At 35.5% G+C, this 24,496-nt stretch overlaps 1 protein-coding gene across 5 annotated transcripts in view; it reads right to left on the bottom strand.

The window, feature by feature from the left end:
- The window catches only part of Far1 (fatty acyl-CoA reductase 1), a 55,125-nt gene that overhangs the window by 9,941 nt on the left and 20,688 nt on the right, over window positions 1–24,496 (bottom strand). For 4 of the 5 annotated variants that reach the window (XM_041666429.1, XM_041666431.1, XM_041666434.1 and 1 more), the window contains 8 exons: window positions 22,190–22,383; window positions 21,169–21,344; window positions 14,008–14,187; window positions 11,481–11,658; window positions 10,506–10,550; window positions 10,270–10,388; window positions 9,638–9,705; window positions 7,897–8,068 (listed from right to left, as the gene is read on the bottom strand). In XM_041666429.1, coding sequence (XP_041522363.1) covers window positions 7,897–8,068; window positions 9,638–9,705; window positions 10,270–10,388; window positions 10,506–10,550; window positions 11,481–11,658; window positions 14,008–14,187; window positions 21,169–21,344; window positions 22,190–22,378 — 1,127 coding nt within the window. In that variant the 5' untranslated portion in view covers window positions 22,379–22,383. Of the gene's footprint in view, window positions 1–7,420; window positions 7,593–7,896; window positions 8,069–9,637; window positions 9,706–10,269; window positions 10,389–10,505; window positions 10,551–11,480; window positions 11,659–14,007; window positions 14,188–21,168; window positions 21,345–22,189; window positions 22,384–24,496 lie in introns of all 5 variants that reach the window. The other variant, XM_041666430.1, reaches the window with a different exon arrangement.

Raw genomic sequence — 24,496 nt, 5'->3', positions numbered from 1 at the left:
ATCACATAAGGCAAAAAGATTCAGTTTAGACTCCCTTTGCTTTTTAGCTAAACCTGTCCTTAATAAGAATCCTTAACACAGTTTCTACAACTATGTTATAATCCCAGCACTTCAGCATCACTGAAGCAGATAACAGAAATATTCCTCTGCCATTTAGTCTACTCTAGTAGAAAAATACAACTTTCTCTTCAGCAGTGATTGGCACCACCTCTGATCATGTGGATGTGCTGTGAAATCAATGACTAATGCCAAGGACTTTCTGAAATACTTAATTGCTCAGGCCTCACCCATGTCTTTCCTCAGAGAAACAAACCAGTATAATAATTCTTTGTTTCCTTTTAAAGGGCAAGGAACCTTAATCTTATCAGACAATATATTTATTATCACTTGTATAAGTCATTGATATCAAAGTACTAATCCGAGCAGTAATTAAGAAAGAGCTTTCTGAATCAATTACACACACACACCAAAAAAAAAACAAAAAAAAAAACAAAAAAAAAACAGGAAAATAGTTCATGTAGAAATAAAAAAATTACATTTACATTCCCACAAAAAGGATTAGCTAAAAGTATATGAAATTTAGAAAGACCAAATTAGGAGCTTTACAAATGGAGGATATGGCAGAAAAATCAGAATATAAGAAATGATAAAGAAAATAAAAATAGTACCATTAGCCAAGAAACTATAATAACATTTATTATATTTAGAAAGAAACCTTGAATAAAATACTTGAAGGAAATAAAGCACTATGAATAATGTAAAGAAAAACTACTTAATTTACTAAGGAATTCTAAAATAAATTCTTCATTAAACATGTAAAGAATTATCAAACATTCAAAGTTATATCTAGATAAAGATTTAAAAACATATAGCTAAAACTTAGGGAACTTTCCTTTAATGAATAAGATTTTTCTAAAAGAATTTTTTCTTTAAAGATATAACAAATTTAGAACAATCAATATTTATAATATACATAATTATATACAAAATTATAATATACATTAATTTCATCCCAAACATGCATAGTTCACATCATTTTCCAATGAGTATTTTACTAAAACATTTTTCTTCCTGACTCCTTAACTGTCCATTCTTGCCTAATCTCATGTGTGGATTCATTCAAGTGACAATAGCTGCCCTAAAATCAACCCTTGATCCCGTCATCCAAAGAACATTTCTTATTTAAAAGTAAACAAACAAACAAAAAACCGAGAGGAGCCAGGCATGGTAGCTCAAGCATGCTTGTAATCCCACACTTGGGAGGGTGAGGCCGGAAAACTGCCATGAATGTGGAGCTACACTAGTTTATAACTCAACCCTGTCTCAAAACAAAACAAAAACAAACAAAAAACCCACGAAACAGAGGGAAGAAGTTAGAAGAGTTGAAAATTCATACACATGAGAAATTTGCAGACAATTATCATCAAGATATTGGTAAAGTGAAGTACACTTGAAACTGTACCATCGCTCTGGTTCAACATGTCATAGTGAATGCTGTGACTATACTGTCTGGTACCTGTTGAGGATGTATTTATTCTTTACTATGACAACTTCTAAAATAGACTCAATAAAATATAATTAATCACAATTTACAGTACGGCCAAATCTTAATAATCATCTAATCTAGGATTTCTCAACCTTAGCTATCACAAATAAAAGTATCTATGTACTAAGATACTTGGCAGTACCCATGGCCTCAGCATACTGGGGCTGAGGTAAAGCACACCACTCCCCATTGTGATGACCAACTCCAAATATTGTCAAATGTCTCCTGGTGAGAATCACGTAGATGAAAAATGTCAGGTTCAGAGAAGTTAAACAGAACAACAACAAACATGAAGTAACTTTATAAAATATGCTATTTGCAACAATGACATAATGCTAAATGTAGAATAATTAATGATGATTCTACATGTAACCTGGTTTCCCCTTTAACCAAGAAATGGAACATAATTATCTCAAAATATACAATGAGTCAGATTTTATCTAGCTGATACTCAAAATCATGTAAATGAGTAAACTGGATTCCATGAACTGAACATGGAATTTCATTAAACATTAATTCTACATTAGTTTAATGTAGAATGAGGTATTATATTAGGGTCTACAGAAGGTGTAACATAGTGTTCACTTACTCTTGACTAGGCAAATATCTAAAGAATAAACTATAAGACTTAAGTTAACGTGTACATCACCTAAGTAAACTTTTATATCCCTTGTTGCTTTTATTTACTTAATTGTTTTTCTGAGACAGGGTTTCAATCATTCTATGCTAGCCTATGTAATTATGTACCCCAGGCTGGCCTCAAACTAGTGGAAATCCTCCTATTTCACAGCTTCCTGAGTACTCAAATTACAGTCTGCAGCACCATACCCTACTCCTTGCTGCTTTTATATTATAAACTTACAGAGGTCTCAGATTATTCCTGCTTTGATAGAGCCTACAAAGTAAATTACACTGTTACCTACACTAACTTCTTATCACAAGGGGAAGACATTAGAATGAGGTGTTCACTTCAGAAGTAAGAATGGTGCTAAGAGTAGTCTGTCTTGCTCTTTGCATACTCACCCTTGAAGACTTCAGTCACCTTAAATCCTGTCTAATGACCCCTGAGGCTGTCATGCTACAAGGAATCTCAAACCAGACCATGTGCAGACAACACACGAAGAGTCTAATTCTAAAGGACGAAAGCTGCCTAGCTACTCTGCACCCTTCCTCTCCCTTAATGACTCACTCTAGTGTATATGTCCTGGTTCCTGTCTGATCACAGCTTAAAGACAATTTTGTATTCTGTCAATTATGTTTTAAATAAATGCTGATTGGCCAGGCAGAAAGTATAGGTGGGAAAACCAGACAGGAAGTAGAGGTGGGGCAATGAGAACAAGAGTATTCTGGGAAGAAAGAAGCTCTTCCCCCAGTCCTGCCGAGACCAAAGAAGAAGTAGAATGTGACCTGCCCCGCTGAAAAAGGTACCAAGCCATGTGGCTAACATAGATAAGAATAATGGGCTAATATAAGTTACCAGAGCTAATAAGAAGCCTGAGCTAATGGGCCAATCAGTTTATATCTAATGCAGACTCTCTGTGTAATTTCTTTGGGATATGTGAGCTGTGGGAACTGGGCAGGACAAAGATACACAGAAACCCCAACAAGCCTGGCCCTCATGTTACAGACTTACTTCAACCACAGCCACTCATCCAAACCTCTCCAGAATTCCTTATTCACAGAAGTTGTGACACATAAACAAAATAACCTGCTTTGAGACACTATGGTTACATAACGACTTGTCATGCAATAGAGTAAGACATCTTAGTACTGGGAAGGACTCACAATAATACAAAGTTGAGGTTTGTGGCATTTTAGAATTAGGTGGTAAACTCTGTTGTGACCTTTGAGATCATTTATTGAAATCTGAAAGGGCCATAGAAAGAAAATTAGAGGTCGCTTTATACAGCTTGAAGCTACAGTAACATGAAGATAACAAAAACCAAACCTATATTCCTAAAATTTAATCTAGTCAAGATTTCTTGAATGAAGACAAGCTGATCTTAGAAAGTAAAGTGTCTGAATGAAATTTGGAGAAAACGTAAAAGGCTAATCAGGAATTCATTAAAAAACAATTTTCTTATGGCACTGCATGCCTGTCATTCATGCTCACAAGTGCTAGCATACAAGTCCTGAGCCATAGGCTCATAATGGCAGAACAGTGCCAGGTAGAGGAAGCACAACTGAGCTGCAGTTTCCCCCAGAAAGTAGTTGGCATAGTTTACTGCACAGAAAAACTGTTGCATACAGCAAGCTGGGAGAAGCACATGGGAAAGCTGGGAATTCTCAAGATTCTTGCACTGAGTGGACCACTCTACTGATGCTAGCTACCCTTGCAATCACCAGCTAACCAGTTTACTAAGAATGTATTAAAAGGAAGACAGTAGGCAATCCATTAGGAGGGTAAGAAGCAGCAACAGACCTGACAGGATAGTGGGAGACAGATGCTAACCCATTGTTAGGCTATTACTAAGTCTGTGAATAGTAACGAATCAAATGTATAGAAAGTGATATTTTTAAATCTAGAATTCAGAAATTCTAGGTTGTATCCATCAATTATTTAAAAACAAAAGGGAAAAAGATAGTTTCTGAATATAAATCAAATCCAGGGTAGAGATATAACATTCTTTAAGAATTTAGAGTGCCCTTACACAAACATGGAATTTTTTTAAACAGAAAGACCAAACAAAAATCTCTCCAGATTGTAAAGACAGATACTATATTCTCTACTATTTGGATGGCAGGTTGTAAGAAGCAAAGATTTAGTATCTATAGGTAATATTCCATAGCAATCTAATGAGACATAAGAAGGGCTGTCTCAAAGAGATCTGTGATAGGCTCTGATCTATCTGATTAGAAAAGACACAATGGAAACTCCTAATTTTTAGCTACATGGTATATATATATATATATATATATATATATACCAATGAAATTGTTTCTGTAACAAAAGTAAGTAAACAAGAGCCCACACACCAAATCCATTCTATTACTGAACAATCATGTTCATTATTTATAAACATGTCTATGACTTTCCTTTCTTTTAACAGCAGAGCAGACTGGTAGTAACAGAAACAATTGCTTACAAGGCCTAAATATATACAAGATGGCCCCTTTAAAGAAAAATTTCCCAATCCCTGTCCTGGATTCTAACTTTTTATGGGCAGGAAACAGAATGAGTAGGCTGTTCAAACTTGCATGGGTCATTTTTTATGGAAAAAAAGTGAAGAATTTTCAGAATGTAGAAACGAGTCTAGTTGTCAACATATACCTGGACTGCAATTGAGAACTGTTATAGAACAGTGTTTGCTTCATGCCTCCCCATTTTCTCTTTTTGACAACACTGTCTGAAGCCATTACCTTATATTTCTCTTAACATATACAGAGTACATGGGCAGCTGCTAATTTGCTTTGTCATGGAATCTGCAATGTCATTTCTAAACTATCTTATGTGTAACTGGATCAGATTTAAATGGCAAAACCTCCAGCTGATATCATAGGGATTTGTGGAGGAAAGAATTAGCTGCACTGTTCAAGGTAGAAAAATGTGAATTCTCTTAGCCAGAGGGTTAACTGTTACAGGCTGTACTTTCCAAAAATAGCTGAAAGCCATTCTATTCTGCTCACTTGCTCATTTCCAGGGTCTCACTGCTCTCCAGAGCACCCCTTTTCCTTACATCTAGGAGGGTTTGTGACTTGCTTGTGAATAAAAGCAAATCAGGCATGGTGGCATTTGCCTATGGTCCTGGCTTTCAATCTGAGGCTAGCATGGGCTAATGCTATTTCAAAGAACAAACAAGGCTGAAGTGATAATGGAGGATTTCTAGCTTCCACTTTACTTAAAGTCTAACACTTTAGCTACCATGCAAAAAAGTTAATTCTTAGAGGCAACCATTAGGATTTGAAAAGGTCCTACAAAGTATAATGCTGATGAACAGAGGCAGTAATACCCGGCTCCTTGCTAACCCAGCTCCACAACCCCTGATCAGACTGCAGTTTTTTCAGTCCCATCTGATCACATGACAAGTCTTAAACTAAAACCACAGAAGCTGATTTCTCTGCAAATTCCTGATCCCACGAGAAAAAGAACACAAGATAATGAAATAACGACTATTTTAACTACTAAATCTGAGATGACTTGCTATAATGCAGAATCTTCTTTGTATTGCTTAGTAACTATAGATTTTTCCTTTTATTATAATTATTTTTAAGTTTATTGAGCTCCCAGCTATGACTGCCTACACTAGACCTACGCAAGATAAAGCCAGTCAACATTCTAACAGGGACAGGGTAGAATCTGACGTGTTCCCACCCCTAGCTGAGAAGCTGCTGACAGCTGACAGCAGTCAGTGGAGGGGCAGTCAGTTTTCTTCACACATGTGACCCTCGGTAGGTCCAACATGCTCCAGTGTATCATCCCATACCCGTGTAATATGTAGGTAGCATAAATTGGACTCAGTGGGTCATTTTAAAAGAAAGAATATAGCTGGGTGGTGGTGGCGCAAGCCTTTAATCCTAGCACTCGGGAGGCAGAGGCAGGTGGATCTCTGTGAGTTTGAGGCCAGCCTGGTCTACTACAAGAACTAGTTCCAAAATAGGCTCCAAAGCCACAGAGAAACCCTGTCTCAAAAAAAAAAAAAAAAAAAGAAAGAAAAAAAAAGAAAGAAAGAAAGAAAGAAAAGAAAGAAAGAAAATAAAAAGTCAGGAGGAGTAGTGTGGGTACAGAAAGTTGGGGGTGAATATGGTCAAAATATATTGACTTCTTGTATGAAATTCTCAAAGAATAAAAATTCTTTTAATTAATGGGAATTAGCCCATTCTCTTTGTCAGGCAAAATGGTACATTAAATCTCTTTTACTTTTTGGGACTAGTTTTGTCTTTTCTGCCCTAATTTATAGCAACTTTACTAATATAAGTGTATGCATTACCATCAATCATTAATTTCACCTGAGTTTTAGCCATGAAAAATGCCAACATAAGCAAAACTATTTGCAAATCATTCTAGGAAAGTTGATATGTTTGTTCTGCAAGTTGATCTATTCAACACCCCCCCCCCCCTTAGTTCAATGGTGAATATATGAACATTCTGAACTATTCAATCTACCAAAATTCCCTATAGGTAACTCAGATCCTGAGACACTATAACTGGAAAATACCTCACTTTTATTTTTTCAGCAGCTGATGAAAGTCCTGGAATCATCATCTTCTTTGTACACAAATATTTAAATTTGCCAATTAAAGGTGCCAATGTAGTTAAAAAATATACATTTTGTAGTATATTTCACTATGTGGTAAAGACAGTAAGTAGGAGAACTTTATTTGTGGGGTTTCAATGAAAAAAAAGGAAAGGAGAAAGAAAAGATATTACAACTATAAGAAAAGAGCAAGTTTACTGTTTGTCAACTTTTTAAAACTAGAACATTAGTCAAAAACTGTAATCACCATATTATAAGCTGAATAATAGCTAAGATATTTCAAGTAATTTTCTAGAATCATCCTATATTTTTCATATGAAACTAAACCATCAATTTAAAGCAAAATATTTGACCCTGAATCCCTTGTAGAAACTTCAGCACTAGGTTTTTAAGGGAGAGCGAAGGACTCAATTTCAGCTTATAATAACAATGACAATCACGAGGTAGGACATTTCCTGCTATTAATGGGAGTTTGGAGAATAAATGACCCCATAAGATGAGATCCATTCTTGGTATCTGAACATCTCCAATTTCTAAGAAATGTCCTGGCATCTTGATTGTGATTGTGTTTAATCAGGTTAGTAATTCTAAAGGTAAGCTCATGCTAGCGACATGATGTCTCTCCAGCAAGCTTCCACCACCTTACCAATACATAGTGTATTACTGCTATTCTTCTTACCACGGTTTCTGACCTGTCAACCTGAGTGCAAGATCGTGCAATAATGCAGGTACTGTATGTCTGACACCCTTCCAATAATGGAGTATTAGGTTGTTGGTATAGAACTTAATATTAGGGTGCCTGAGTACTTGGTTTAAAGGATTCATCCTGAAGAAATGATTTATATAATCTCCTGTAGGAAAAATAAGCGTTAAAGCATTTTGAATATTTTTTTTATTCAGAAAGAACCTAAAGTTAGACCTAGACTTCAACACATGACAGTAATTTATCACCCAAAATTTAGAACAAATAGAGTGACTTACAGCACTACCTTTGCTTTTCTGACAGTGTCTTACATTCAAGAGTCTTCTCATTCACAAAAGGCCATTAAGCCTTATCATAAGCATGAACAGATAAAGAATTAATAGCATTTCAGTGTTAAGCACGGGTTGTTTAACAGTCAGAGGAACAGATAAGACAGAGCTAGTCACCATTACCTTGGGCTTCTTCCAGTCATCCTGAGGTAGATATCATACAGGAATGCTGGGGCCTTATGGCTTACAGCAATCCAGTACTGATATAAAAGGTGATTGGAGGTTAGATTTACATTGGGCCGTCTGAAGGCCTGTTCGAGAGGATTCCTCTTGAAAGTGGAAATTACATGGTATTCTGAGGAAGAAAAGTTGTGTAACAGCTTTGATAACAACCATGTAATGAAGTTTTGAAAAAAAAAATCATGTTTTCACAATGCAAAATATTTTACCAAAGATTCAGAGTTCATTCATTTAAAAAACAAGTTTTTCTATTCTCCATAGCTAAGAGAAATGGGCATTAGACTGCTGATTCCAAGGGGTTTAAAAACTGCCAGAATTTTAATTAAATGAATAAATTTTTACTAAAATTCATCCTGAAAATCTTGTTAATGTTTTACCTAGGCCACTTTATAATGTCACTCTCTATATTTCACCTCTCACGATAGCTTCTTTCTTTCTGTTCCTCTTTCCAGATTCTTATTACTGTACTTACTTAAAAAAGAAAAGGAAAATCATCATCCTTTGCTTATGAATGATTTACTCAAAATAAGACACATCATACAAGCTTAAAACAACCCCAAAATAACCTCTGCTGTAGTTTACTTAGGTTATTCAACATCAACACAATCAAACTTGGTATCTTCTATGTTAATATTTTAATGGAAATGTATAATATGGAATTTGATTTTTCACAAAACTGTACAAAACAACAAAGTGTATAAAAACCTCACTTACTTAAGATGCTTCAATATCCCTGAAGGACCATGACTTAAAATATTGTGAAATCACTATAGAGTTTTTTTCTTACATACTCCAGTCAATCCTTAAATTTAAATACAAATGGCACAGAAAAACCCTAGTACAAATATCAAGAAAGACTGCTTTAAGGTAGCTAGGTGTGGTGGTGTATGACTATAATGTCAGCTCTTGTGAGGCTGAGGCAGGAGGATAGAAAGTTGGATGCCAGCCAGAACTATATTGCAAATTCCAGTTCAGTTTGAGCTACATAGTGAGATTTTTATCTCGAAAAAAAAACAAAGCAAAGCAGAAATAAGGGCCAGGAATGAAGTGGTAGAGTGCTTGACTCTGTGGATGGGTGAGGAAAGGGGTAGACTGATCCCCAGAACCAATTTACTTTAAAAACAAAATTATTTAGAATAGCAAAAATTCAATTGGAAATAAAAGATTTTAAAAAGAAAGTCATAAATATTTCTATCTGACTCAATTTAAAAAGAGTTTGCCTTCAATTGTCTTCAAGTTTTACTAGCCTATTTTAGAGCTAGTTAACAAATGTTCTACTTGTTAAAGATCTTTTACTTTGGTAGAATGTAGTCTGGCAAAAAGTATCCTACTTCCTAACTCCTTCACTTAAAAGTCTGGGGACCAACTGATAAACCTACTCTTATAGGTGTAAATATTACCTACAGACTGGCAACATAAGACCTGAGTGTACTTATTCAAGCCACAGGTAGTCTATGAGAGTGTTGCAGATGACAAGAGAACAGCTAGGGTCTCACTAGGTGAATGGAGACATACATCAGGCTATGTGAAACATTGAAGGTGTCCACAAGGCAGGATTGGTAGTTATTCTCAAACAGTAACTAAAATAAGAATAACTTTGTAACTCAGTGACCCCAATACCTCATTTAAAAAAGTCGGTGAATGCTTTACGTTCTAACATTCAAAAACATAGATAAAATCATACCAACTTCCCCCCAGTGGAAAGGATTAGTGCTGCCTGTTGTGCAATTATACACCATGATGTTTCTTGGTCTGCAAAGACAAAGATGAAAGCAAAGAAACATAAGAGAAGTCAAAAGTATCTTAAGTCTTATGTACTATCAAAGCAGGAAGACATGATGATGCTGGGTACCTATTCTATATCATACAAAAAGCACCCTAAGGGATTATTTCTTAAATGTTTAGGCTTTAGTTACAAATACTATTATTACCATAAAAGGATGCTCAGAGATTATTACAGCTGCTCTAGTGTGCCATGGTTGACATACAAAAAACATCTCTTGTTTATACTATTTTAGTTTGGCTTAAATCATCATTCAGGACCCCCACCCACCCACCCGCCCACCCACCACACACACACACACACACTTTCTTTAGTTCCTAACAAACCTGTAAAATCTGTGAATTCATTCTTTCTTACCACTGATGGTTCCACATGTTACTGCTTCCACTGCTCAGCAACTAGAACAGACAGTGGTATTTCCTATATTCTAATAGGACACTTTACTAACATGGCACAATCAGGACTAAGGGATTAAGCTCCTTTTCCCTCTCAGTTACCACACAGTTAATAAGCAATATCGTTGCCTCATATACCTATTAACTCCAGAATACCAGGCTGCAGCAAGGCTTGTGTTGACCACTACATCTACAGGAACAAGATCTGCAAGGGCATTGTTGGAGGCACGCATTGTTCGAAGAATTCCTTTCCCAGCCTTTTTTGAAATTAAAAACAACACATTCAGATACATAGCCAAAACACATATACATAGACATAAGTGTAAAGATACAGGAATTTTTAATCAAAGAAGTAAATCAAAAAGTTTATTTACCGCAATGAAGAGACCACTTGGTCCATTAAAGTTATCAATCCATCCCTAATGTCAAAAATTGAAGGAAAAAAAAAAAGAGGTTAAAACTACTATCAAAGTAGATTTATTATTTGAAAGTGCTAACTCCAAACACACTTTGTCGTTTTCTCCCAAAGCCTAAGAAAGATCTACATTCCATGAAAAATAGTAGTCTTAGTACCCAAAAATGTCCCAAGAGTTTCCTCTAGTGTAATAAATGACTAAATCAAAGTATTTTTAAATTATTATCTACCTCTGCTAAATCTCCACGAAGGGGAAAAAATACTGTATACTTTCCATAGCTTTTCCTAAATTAAGCCCGTACACCTTTGATTTTATACTATTTATTAATACAGTATCTTGATTAAGAGAAAATAATACGTGTTCCTTAAACTTAGTAAATCAGAAGAAAACAGAATAATTATCAAAACAACAAAAGACAGGCTATCACTTACTGCTATTTATACAGACCTTGGGCTTTTTTTTTTTTTTTTCCGAATCAGCTTACTTTCTAGCGTTTGTTTCTGCCTTCTCTTATTTTAAGGATTTAAAAGTATCCTAACACCCCTTTTTTCCTGCTTAGTAGTAGCAAGTTACCAAAGAAATCTCTTATGCTTTTCTTAGCTTTGTAATCTACACACAGAAAGATATACTTTACATAACTTTCTTTTGGCAATGAAAACAGATGAAATCGTGGTTTCCTTTACTGAAGACACAATGTCAGAACTTTTGATTTGATTTTCGGCCAGAAATTAAAACTGTTACTCTACATTCCATACACTCAGAAGCACCTTAGAGATAAAGGCGTGAGTAATATATCTCTTTCTATGCTCATTAGCTCTGTACAGTAGAGCACATTCAGCATATAACACAACTTTTAAATCATATGCCTATTCTTTATACAGTTAGAACTTAAAACTCTAAATCCCAATTACTTAACAACTTTAAAGAGCTTACTGGAAAAGGTTCTTTCCAACTGGCACCAACAATCGATGGCCTTACAATGGCAACATTTAGCTTTGCTCCTTCTTGTTGTACAACATATTCTGCCAGTGCCTTGGTGTAGATGTATGTATTAGGTCTGTCGCCTATCAATTTTGGTGTGATATCATTTACTAGGCCATCATCCATCCATCTGGCAAACAAAGAAATTACATTAAAAAATCCAAATATTTTATCATAGATTAAAAACCTACTTAACTGAACTTTGCACAAACCTATCTGTTGCCCTGATTTAAACAGTTGCACAATAACCCTTTTCTTTCTTTCTTTCTTTCTTTCCTTCTTTCTTTCTTTTTTTAAATAGGGTTTCTCTGTGTAGCCCTGGATGTCCTGAAACTTGCTCTGTAACCAGGCTCACCTTGAACTCAGAAATTCGCCTGCTTCTGCCTTCCAAGTGCTGGGATTAAAGGCATGTGCCATACAATAACTTTTACTAACGGGGAAAAAAAGGTAGTGTCTTTAAATATGAAACATAGGTCTACTATCTCCAACTCCTATATCAAATAAGAACCAACAGATCTTTCATAAATCATATTTAGATAGCAAACTCAACTGACCTGAACCAATTAAGGGTCTTTAGAAATTATCAAGCAGTTTAAACATTCAATATTTGTGTGTCTTTGATAGGGGATGCTACCAGAAACGAAAATGAAGTAATTAAGTGCTATTATATAGTACTTAAATCAGAGTTCCTTTCCAAAGTCCAAATAAATTCCAAAATAGATCAGGTGTCTCAAATGTTTCATTAGAAAGTACATATATATGTATTACCATCTAATAGAGAAACAGGTTAAATATACACATTTGCTATTTACATATATTCACATTTAATATAAAATGTCTAATAATCCAAATATTTAAGATGAATCACTGGGATTGTATCTCCTCAAGAAAGATTAACAAATACTATGATTAATAATAAAAATATTAAAGCCCGTTATGAAAATTCAATTAACAACCTACAATTCAGTCATCTCTTAACTGACCTTACCATCTCTGAAGATCACCTGTAAAAAGGACCATGACCAAACAGGTGACGTCAATGATCTTTCCTTATTTTTCTCTAAGGTGCTATGTCCTTGTTTCTAGAAACTTGTCCTTTATGTCTACTAAGCACTCAAATAGATTCTGTATATTGTTACAATCTAAAGATAAAAATAACTAGAGAAGCTTAAAATGCTCCCACATATGGAAGTGTGTGTATGTGGAAGAGTAAGAACATTAAACTACAGGCAAATAGCTATCCAGTTTGAGAAAAAACTACAACGGAGATTGAGTTTTGAAAACTGGGTAGGATAGGTAGTTGACAGATGGGAAAATAAGTTCCCTGCCCTACCTAAAAACAAACAAACAAACAAACAAATAGAAACGCTGAAGAAAGACTCAGGCCACTAAACCTTACTTCTACTGAGTTTACACAGCAAGTTCACAAATCATTTACTAGACTAGACAGATTCCTTTGAAAGCCAGGAAAGGAGAAAAAAGATTTAGGTTACAAGGTCTTCTCATTTCCTTAGATACATGTATAAGCCAAGACTAAAAAGCCAAAAAGTAATAAGCTTCATTAACATCATTTTTCTCCAAAATCACAAACACTTTTATTGATCTATAATGAAATGAGGTATATATTTAGGAACATCTATGAAACTGAGTCTCACAAGAAATGTCTCAGTCATCTATGGTATTGATTTTCTTACAATCCATTTCCATGAAAACCCTTTCTTAAAAGGTCACGTGTGCTTATTTCAGGGATGGTGGGACTCAAAAGTAAATGGAATTATCTATGAGGAAAGATGGGACCAAGAAAAAAGAAAAATTGTAAGAAAAAAAGCCCATAGAGATACTGTTTGAAAACAAATATGTAAAGATGTAATGGCTGTTGGAATGCTTCTATAATTGTAGTCCAAAAAAACCTTCTTCATATGGTAAGAAAGTCAGACCAAAAAGCAACTGAAGGCTAGGTTGTGTTATATACATTTCACATAATCCTCTACATTTATCAAATACAAATATTGTTCATTTAAGAATTGCTGCTAGGAATCCCTGTCCTTAGAAAGATGGTAACACTAGGAGTATGAATTAAAGGACTAGAATTCCTCTGGTTCTCCTAAAAAAGAAAGTCTCTTTTTATGTATTGTACAATGCAGGAGAGGGAGTTCTTTAGAACCTTGGGGTTAGCAGCCATTGGTCTCTGGTCTCCATAGGAGCTAGAAATGACTACCTAAAAAACAAAGCTTCTAACACAGAGATAAATTATTCAGAGACCTTCCTCCAATCATGACCTGACTCAAAGGGAAAACTCTACAATGACCTCATCAACAGAAAGAACCCTGTACTGGGCAGAAAATAAGCAGGTGTTGAATACAGGAAGAGATAAATACATGCATGCACATGTGTGTAGATAGCACAGAGAGAGGGAAAAAAGATAAACTTGAATCCAAAATCTTAAGACTAAAAGCAATGTGTATAAATTCAAACATACTCTAAAGAATCAATCAGCTTCTTGGGATCTACAGGGGGAGGATAAACTACTTCATCGATATGCTTTCGATTGCAGTAGGCGTACGCTGTTGACACATGCATGAACACTTCCAGATTCTTCATTTGCTGTGCAAGGAGAATAAGCTGTCGTGTAGCGATCACATTTAACTGAACAGCATCTCTGCAAAAGAAAGAGACAATGAGAACTTAGAAATCCATGTTTTTTTTTCCTTTAACGTATTTAAAAACCAAATCTGAATTTCAGTAGGTAAGTACAGACAAAGAAACATGTTTTTCGGTAATTTGCAATTTCTCTGTTAGCTCTGGGTTGGTGTGTTTTATTTTAGTATGAAGAACATTAATTTTAATAACTATGCATGAATCTTCCAATAATAAAATAAACTCCAATATAGGATTTGAAAAACAAAACATACACTGTGATGTAAAACAGGATTATGAACAAAGCTATAGAATCAGGCTGGGCTCAGACCCGGGTATAGCCAGCCTCCTTGTCAGCTAAAATGCTAAGTTACACAAGCACTCAACCCTCAGCTTCCTCACCTGTAAACGAAACAGTAACAGAATCTCCCACCAGAACTGGAAACGACTAAATGAAAAAAATAACTTGTAAGCATTATAAGCATTTAGTATCTGCTATTCTTAACACCATCTCAAAACTGCCTGTGAGTATTAAGATAAGCAAATGGTGGAAAGTTTTTTTTCTATACAACTTGATTCGTAGCATTTTTTTAATGGTCCATCAAAAGGTCTATTGTACAACATAGTAATTGAACTAAAAAATAACATACCAGAAAATGAAAATCATAACATTTTTAAAACGTTCTCAATACAAGAAAAGTTATGTGAGGTCATAAACATAATACTTTAGTCATTCCACATGCATTGTGCATGATAAACATAGAGTGAGTCCCAAATCAGTGACACATCCAATCTCAAATAAATAAACAAACAAGTAAATGAATGAATGAATGAATAAAGTAAAAACAGTGAATAGCATCCAAGGAATCCTATCCTTAATTTGTCCTTTGGTTTCCACACACATGTGTATACTCACCTGCACATACACCAACAAACAGACTAGAAAAGTAGGGGGACGGGGACAGGTTGAAATACTCAACACTACTGAGTGTAAAACTGGCATAGAGTATTACAGTCTTATTACAACTACAAATTCATACAACTGACCTAAAAGAAACTAGGACAAAGTGCCAGTAATTACAAAAAGTATGCATTTATTAATCTAGTAACCTAAATTTCAGAGCAAAAAGTCACCCAAAGCCTAATTTTTCAAACAAGAAAAACATTTTTTATGGCAAGTGAAAATTACATAAATTGTTATGTATCAATATTACAGAATCATGTAGTGACTAAAAGTATAACCATGAAAAACATTAGAAACATGTAAGTTATTTCTATGCTAAATTTAAAAGGTGAAATTATTAAATTAACATTAATAACTATGTAAAAACAATGCATGCTTAAACATAGATCCAATGAGCTTTGAGGGGAGGCCTTTTTAAGGTAGGGCCATGTAGCCCAGGGCTGGCCTGGAACTCCAACTCCCTATGTTGTCTAGGATGAACCTGTATTGATCCTCCTACCTCCACCTCTTGAATGTTGGGATTACAAACATTACATCAGGTGTGAAATGTTTTTTATAAAAATGAAAATGGCACTGAGCACTCTGCAAAATGCTCATATTGTCAGTGTTTAAGAAAAAATACATCACAGATAGAATTCAGTCTATCTGACTGTACAGCAATACTTTGATAACTATCTGTTCAAAAAGAATGGGGACAAGGAGGATATTGTTTAAGAAGAGGTATACTGAGAATATTTTATTACAAGCTCCTGAGGACAGGACAAGAAGTTCTGGGTCACCAAAAACAAGGAGTAACTCATAAAAGGGAAAATCTAAATAAATAAAGATCTCTTAAGACTTTATTTCTTTTAATTACATCTGAGATCCTATGGAGGAAAAAAAAATGTTTTTAATGAAACTAAGGTGGGGGGGGGGTCTTATGATCTTCCCAAATCTCAACTAAGGAGAAAAAAACATCTGTTCAAATGGAAATCTAGCAAAAGACCTTTCACAGAGAGGATACTATCCACTAGAGCATTGAGAATGCATTATTTTCTTTCACATTTACAAAACAATGGGGATAGGGAGAGAGATGTTTTGAAAAAAGGACACAAGGGGTATTCTGTTGCACTGTCCTGAGGATAGTGACAGTTTCTAGGTCACTGAAGTGAGGAATAACTCAGGAGGCACACTTCTGTGCCTTGAGTCTCTCCACTCTATTGGTACCTGAGAGCCCAAACCTGCAGACATACTAAAACAATATCTGCAAGGCTAGTTTTAACCTCAATAGAGACACTAGTTTTATTCTGTTGAACTTCAGACTGAGTCCCTTACATGCTAGACCAGAAAGTAAAAAAAAAAAAAAAAAAAATGAAATAAAGTTCTCATGTTTCGCTTTATGAAATAATAAATCTTAAGACAAGCAGGGTCAAGTACAATCAAGAAATCTACATTTTAAAATGTTTCCAGTTATTATAGTTTTATTTTCTCTTTTTTCCCTTTTCTTTGGAGGTGGAAAGAGGCAGACAATATATTTATTAAAGGCAGCTTTCCCTACAGGAGCATGTATGAAAAGTTCACAGCAGAGACAGGGCCAGAGACAGAACTAGAAAAAAAAGCTATCACCACAAAGTGCCCACACAAGCACCAGGATTCACCACTGGCCCTTCCTTAGGTCTAAGGACTGTACCATTCCTTTATCTTAATCTGTACTTCCACTCCTTTTGGAAAACCAACTCCACACCCCTAGGGCCTCATCATCTAGAACTGCTCCATTTCTGAAATCCATGCCTTTTCCCCAAACAATCTGTTTATTCCCTCTTTTCTGACTGTTTTTGACCCCATGATAGCCTCTGGCCTCTTGATATTCCCCTCTACACAACTGATACTGTCCCGCCTAGTGAATAACCAACTACTTACACAATTACTTACTCCTCTTCTCCTTTCTCACCTCTTTATTCCTGTCAATTTCTCCCCAGTTCAATATTTGAAAAACATGTCTGAAAACTAATGAACTTTGCCTCCTCAGCACTCAACAGATGTGTTCAGTACTATCTGCATTTCGGCCTGTATCAACATAGTTCGCACATGCCCCAGGGCTTTATGAAAGGGTGCACATCCAAATTTACCTTGGTTCTACCCCAAAGCACTAGGCACAACGTTATGGTGACTCTCCTCCTCCTGCATCCCCTCAGAAGTAACAATTATACCATGTGATATCTGTGGCTTAACAGATGGTAATGATTATAGTTATACTTGGTTTTCCCCTAGGTGGCTATTACAGGCTATTTCCAGTATTTCTGAATATCTGGCCCAAATCTAATGTTCTACTAATATTTAGACATCAACATACACTAGATTTGCTTCACAGAAATAGTTATGATGTAGAGACTAGGACTAGAACAGTAAACATTCATGACTTAACAAAAGGATAGTTAACAATAAATTATCTAGACTTTCCAACATGGTCTGTCTAGTGTAAGAAATTGTAATAATAAAAAAAATCTTTGCCGGGCGGTGGTGGCGCACGCCTTTAATCCCAGCACTCGGGAGGCAGAGGCAGGCGGATCTCTGTGGGTTCGAGGCCAGCCTGGTCTACAGAGCTAGTTCCAGGACAGGAACCAAAAAGCTACGGAGAAACCCTGTCTCGAAAAAAAAATCTTTATCATTAATGATAAATCCAAGGAGAATACAAAAGTAATATACTGTGATCTTTCTGGTAAAGGTTTCTTTGATGTGTTTTATCCTAATTAATGTTTTCTGTTAATAAAATTCCCCTTAGCCGGGCAGTGGTGGCACACGCCTTTAATCCCAGCACTCGGGAGGCAGAGGCAGGCAGATCTCTGTGAGTTCAAGACCAGCCTGGTCTGGGAACTCACCAAGACCAGCTGGCCTGGGTCTGGAAAAGCCTGGGATAAAACCGGACTCTCTGAACATAACGGACAATGAGGACTACTGAGAACTCAAGAACAATGGCAATGGGTTTCTGATCCTACTGCACGTACTGGCTTTGTGGGAGCCTAGGCAGTTTGGATGCTCAACTTACTAGACCTGGATGGAGGTGGGGGGTTCCTTGGACTTCCCACAGGACAGGGAACCCTGATTGCTTTTCGGGCTGGGGGGGGGGACTTAATTAGGGGAGGGGGAGGGAAATGGGAGGCGGTGGCTGGGAAGAGACAGAAATCTTTAATAAATAAATAAATTTAAAATTAAAAAAAAAAAGAGCTAGTTCTAGGACAGGCTCCAAAACCACAGAGAAACCCTATCTCGAAAAACAAAATAAATAAATAAATAAATAAATAAATAAATAAAATAAAAAAATAAAATTCCCCTTAAAAACACCCAATTTCCCCCGTTAAGTCAATGAGAACTATACCACAACTAGTATATTAGTATTATACACTAGTCCCTGTGTAAATGATTTCTTTTGATTATAATAAGAAAATAATTAAAGCATGAACTATTAGGGGAAATATGTTAGACTGGTCATTGTATAGTAATGAATTCTAAGGAAAAATAAAGCATCCACTAAAATTCAGTAACAAACAAGCAAAGTAGTATATGCCTGTAATACCAGCATTTGGGAAGCTGAGGCAGAAAGAGCATAATATTGAGGTTAGCCTGGGATACCATAGCCTGTTTCAAACAAAAATCAGAGACTATATTTATAATCTTGAAAATACTATTTAAAGTACAATGTTAGATTTATATGCAAATATACATGGAAAGAAAAATTTCAAATGTTAAAAAAAAGGCATTTTCAGGGCTTAGGGCCCAAATGATAATCTCTGATCAAACTCTTACACATAAGGTTCAGGGAGCATCACCAAAGAGGGGCAAAAAAATTCTAAGAGAGGACCAGGAAGTCAGCTATGAGATTATGCCTTCCATATATGAGAAGAAAGTACCCATGAAATCTCAGTGATATGGCTGAACAAAATACCAGGTAACATGCCATGGGGGCAATCTAAGAGTCCTATCATGACAGCTAAGAAAGAGAGAAAATTGGTCTTTCCCAGCAATGAGCCCCAAACTGGTTATCCAATACAAACCGATAAATCCTAAAAATACATACAATATGAGCAACACTAAATGGACTTGGTAAGTTCTTTTTATGTACTTATTCATATACGTGCGTATGTATTTATTATCCCTTCTGCTGAGGCTATGAATTTGAGAAGCAAAAGGGATAATAGAGGAGGGGCTGGTGGGAGAACAAGAGGGAAATAATGTAAATACAGTACACATGTGAAATTTTAAAAAATTAATTATAAAAAGAAATTTTCTTACTGATGAAGGTACAAATTTCTTTAAGATGGAACGTATTGCTTTACATATATTTTCAATATTATTTGTCTTTATTTGAAGAATAACATATGTTAATGGTGGGAATAATAATATTCACATAAAATTAAAAACAATTACCATCAATATAGAAAAACATATATGCCTAACATACATGATGCATATCTATCTAATAAAGTGAGATTATACTACACTGATTATGATATTATTTTGTTACTTCTGGATTCTAAACACATGACAGTCCCTGAGTGTCTCACCTGCTGGCTTACAAAAGAATTAAAAGAGAGTGATAAACAATGGCTTACAGACTGATACTCTGTGGTTGAGAGGTAAAATAATCCATCAGAAAAAGTCTTCTGAGAAGTGCCAATTTACAGATAAGCAAACTCAAATTCAAGAAGGTTAATAATTGTCCAAAATCTTCAGTTAATAAACAATGAGGTCAAGACTAGAACTAAAGTGTGTTACTTCAAATTTTTTTCCGTTTTCTCTATAGTGTTGCCTCAGCTGCCTCAGGAATAAAATGGATTTGCCCAGGACAAGCTGGGTAAAGTTATGACAGAAGGAACAAACGAGCATGTTTTGAAGACTGTAAAGCACAACCCCAGAACTATAAGAGGCAGTGATCGTATCTTCACACACCCCAAACGCTTGGCATTATGCTTTCACACAATATAATCATGTAATAGTTAACACTTCTATTTTTGAAAAATATGAGGATTTATTCCTAGAGCTTAACTTTTTGAACATTTTAAAGAAAAGGGTTTCACAGAGAGTTCTGAACCCCCAAAACAATGCTTTATCATTTAAACTAGTGTAAGACTATATAATAAAATTAACATAAAATTGTACTTTTAGACACACCATCAAAAATAATGGTGTTATGAATTAAATTCTATTATTTGAAGTGTATATTCATTTATTTTTTAAAAAAGATTTATTTATTTTTAGCGCATGTGTATGGATGTTTTGCCTGCTTATATGTCTGTGTACCACATATGTGTCCAGTATGAATGGACACCAGATGAGGACAGTCAATCCCTGTAATGAGCTACAGATGGCTGTAAGACATCATGTGGGTGTTGGAAATCAACCCAGCTCCTCTGGAAAAGCAGTCGATACTCTTAACCATTGAGCCATCTTTCAAGCCCTTTATTTTATTTTTAAAATACTGATCACTTAAAACGCTGGTTGTGGTGTTTTTTTTTTTTTTTTTTTTTTTTTTTTTTAACTAGAAGCAGGATGTATCCTGAAGTTCAAATTTGGTTTCAAATTAAAACTTAATTTCTGGTGTTACCTTGTGTCTTAACAATGGCTTAGTGCCAAAGTGTCAAAAGTCACTTCTATCTTAGCATGCAAAACCTGAACTTAATTTTGATTATGTTCTAAAATACATAGTGAAGAGTGGAATCAAACAACTGCTGGGGTAGAAGAGTCCAACAATTCACAAAGAGGTAACCCACACAGCTGAGTAACTCTTCCCGCTTCTTATCAAGTACACTCTGCTCTCTTCTAGTCCGTTACCTCTGTCCTATTTTATAAAGTCATGGCAAGGTTTTATAGTCAGCATATACTAGCTGTCTTTTATTTTCAAAATGATTATAAAAGAATTTTACTAACTTCAATAAAATACCGACAGTCACTATTAACATATGACAGTTTCACAACATTTTCAAAACAAGCTCACTAAAAAGTCGAATTAAAATTATATCTGTAACATATGTAATTCAAATGTTAATAAGTATCTGTACTTACCTTAAATTTTCATTAAATCTTACAGTAGCTGCACAGTGGAATATGATATTGGTAGATTCTATAATGACCTCCTTATCTTCTTCACTGAGAGCGAGTTTAGGTTGGGTGAGTTCACTGTTGATTGGTATAATTTTCTCTCTAAAATCTGAATTTTCATCTCTCAACCTGTCAAAAAGCTATCAAATAGGAATATGTTTATTCTAGGATAGTGTTTTCCACTTCCCGAAATCTATTATAAACTCTTTCCCCATCAAGGACAGCTATTTTAAATTTCATGGGGCACAGAACAGAAGATTGCTTGCCTTCCAGACATAAAGTCGAGATTCAGAGAGTTTGAGCTGGCTACTCAGATTGCCTTATGCCTCAGAACAGGCTTAAGAAATAGAAGACATCTGGACAAAGATAGCCTCACCCTCCAATGCTGCCAGTTAATTGTTTGACTCTTGTAAAAGATTTTAAAGACTGTTTAATTATATGTGTATGTATCTGTACACCTGAGTGCAGTAACCACAGAGGCCAGAAGAGGATGTGGTATCCTCTGGAGTTAGGAGTTACAGAAAGTTCTTGGAGGAAATGACACTGATCAGAGACCTGAAGGATCAACAGAACATGGAGGCAAACAGGTGAATGATGGGGACAAAAGTGAGAGAAATTTCAATGTAAAAGCAAGTTCTTGTACAGGATGAAAAAACATACATTTTAGAAAGAAACATAACTGGATTTGGCTATTGCGTGGTTTTGTTTGGTTGTTGCATACTTTAAATATCAATCCTAACAGTAGTTTAGACCTTATTAGAAAATTTGGTCTAGCATAAAAGAAAGCTGTTTTCTTCTCCTCACTCTACTCCACTGCCATACTGCAGGAACTTAGCAATTTCTCCGCAGTTTTCTTTATGGGGGGTGGGGATACTGAAACAATAAATATATATACACACACTATGTATCTAATTTAATGCTTCACGAATTTCATACACAAGCATATACCTCTGTCCCCTTCCAAATTATCATCCTCCACATTTACCTTGCCACTAAGGATTTCTTCCACACGCTCTTGCGGTGTCTGTCCAGCTTTCTGTCTCACCAAAACATAGACTGAATTCACCTTAGGACAAGATCTCAGCAACTTTTCCAGAAGCACCTTCCCTAAGAAACCAGTAGCTCCTGTGAGGAGGATATTCTTGCCTTCATAGTATTCTGGGATTGAAACCATTTTGACTATGAGAGAAACATGACAACACAAACAGTTTAATGAATGTATGCTCAATCTTATTTAAAACCTCTTGGTTTCCACATTAGTATTTTAAAAGACTGGCAAAAATCAAAATTAAATATTGACAATTATAGTACAGAGGAAGCAAGAATGGGCTGCAGCTTCTCAAGACCTTGTTCTTTCCTGGATCACCTCAGAAAATCACTCACCTTTTCAGGCCCCAGGTTTCTTTAGTATAGTTGTATTTAAAAGATCTCTAAAACATTACATTAAGAACGCAAATATTCGTTAAACCTCTGTTAAATCTTAATACAACTGAATAATGGTTCTCTCTTCCCAAAGAAATTTATAATTCTGAATGGAGGTCAGCAGACTTAAAATAACACTTGAATAACACTGCCAGGTGTCACAGTCACCTGTCATCAGACACCTAAACAGGAAGAGAAAACACCAAATCCTTTCTTCTACACATTCATGACAATAAGCAAAAAAAAAAAAAAAAGGGGGGGGGTAAAGAAAAGAAAAGGAAAGAAAGAAAAAGAGAAAGGGTGAAAAAATATACAAGAAAAGGGACAAGGGATGTATGATGTGAGTACAGGAAGATCTATAAAATATGTTACTACATGAGACTACACTATATTAAAATCCAAGCTCGATGCTACTTAGAAATCCATATACATAGCATGAAATATTAACACATGCCTGAAGACATGCAATGCAATCAGAAGAAAAAAGCTTCAATACTACTTAAGTCATTTAACTGGAAAGTCTAATAAATGTATGTGTTTATGTTCAAGGTTCTCATAATTTATAAGGGTTCTATAAAAATCACCTTTCCTAGACAAGTATGGCAACTAATCCTCAAGAGATTTTCTTTACAGAAAATACAGAGCATCACAGAAAACAACTGCACCCAATGCAGAGATCGAATCATAGGGAGCCAAGCCTAACAGATATATTTACATCACAGCTCCTGCATGCATGGCTCAAGGAACATCACTGAAAGGGAATGAAAAGATTTTAAAAACCAGAATACCAGTAAGTAAGCCATGAAATAATCTCTCCTAGAAATGACTACATAAACAAGACCAAAATAATAGAAGTATCAATGGACAAGTTAATACGAAAAGGAGAAAATTTAGAGATCTCACCCCTAGACAAAGGACTACAGGCAACTTCTTACTGATGGAAGAAGAATTAGCCTCTCCCTTATTGGTTGCCCAATGCAGATTGCTCAGCCTTGAAGCCATATACACAAAACCAACAACAATGGACTCAACAGTTTACATTTATTTCTGCATACACATACATACATATATGAATGTACGAAACAAATACAACCAAAGAAAAAGAGGTTATCAAGTTGTGAGTTGTGTGGCATGGGAGACATTTGAGAGAGGGTAGCTGGGAGAGGCTGGAGGGAAGAAATGGAGGGGAAAGTGGTGTCATTTCTATTTCAATTAAAGATATTTTTTAAAATCTAGAAACAAAAAACTTCATGAATAAGCAAAAATGGGGGAGAGGAATAAAGCAGAATAACTTCTTAGAACAGATGAGAATGAACTGACAGAGAGACCATGACAGAAGAAGAAAAGTACTCTAAGGTCAGAGCTGTATTTAACATCTCACCACTGAAATCCAGGAGAAAACACCAAACTTGGGATCAAGAAGCTGGACTAGAATATGAGGTCATCAAGGTAATCAAAAAACATGCACACAGAACAGCAGAATTACTCCTGACAGAATCATTTCCTGAATAAATATTGGCTCCAGCCTTAATATTTATATGTACTTGAAGTGAGCATCACAGCTGAGTGCTTAGGACACAACTAAAATAGGCTAAGTTTTAGGGCACACCAAACATCCTTAAGAAGGTGGGGAAATCAGGGAATCTTCAGGAAGGAAACAAAAACAAAAACCCTTGAAGTATATTCCAAGAAGCTCTCAACCAGTAATCCACATCTCAGGAAAAATTCTTGGGAAAAAGATCTATCTCCAAAATCAAAGTCAAAAGCAACTACAAAGTAAGATAATGAAAACATCAAGAAAACATTGAGATCTTATAAATACCCTCTAAGCCATTTATAAATATTCACCAAACCATTTTTTTTTTTTTTT

This window comes from Microtus oregoni, unplaced genomic scaffold (assembly GCF_018167655.1).
Source record: "Microtus oregoni isolate MIOR12 unplaced genomic scaffold, Mior012 000016F_ref0000370, whole genome shotgun sequence".
Lineage (NCBI taxonomy): Eukaryota > Metazoa > Chordata > Mammalia > Rodentia > Cricetidae > Microtus > Microtus oregoni.
The sequence above is the reverse complement of the archived record's forward strand: the minus strand, read 5'-3'. Positions and strand labels throughout refer to the sequence as shown.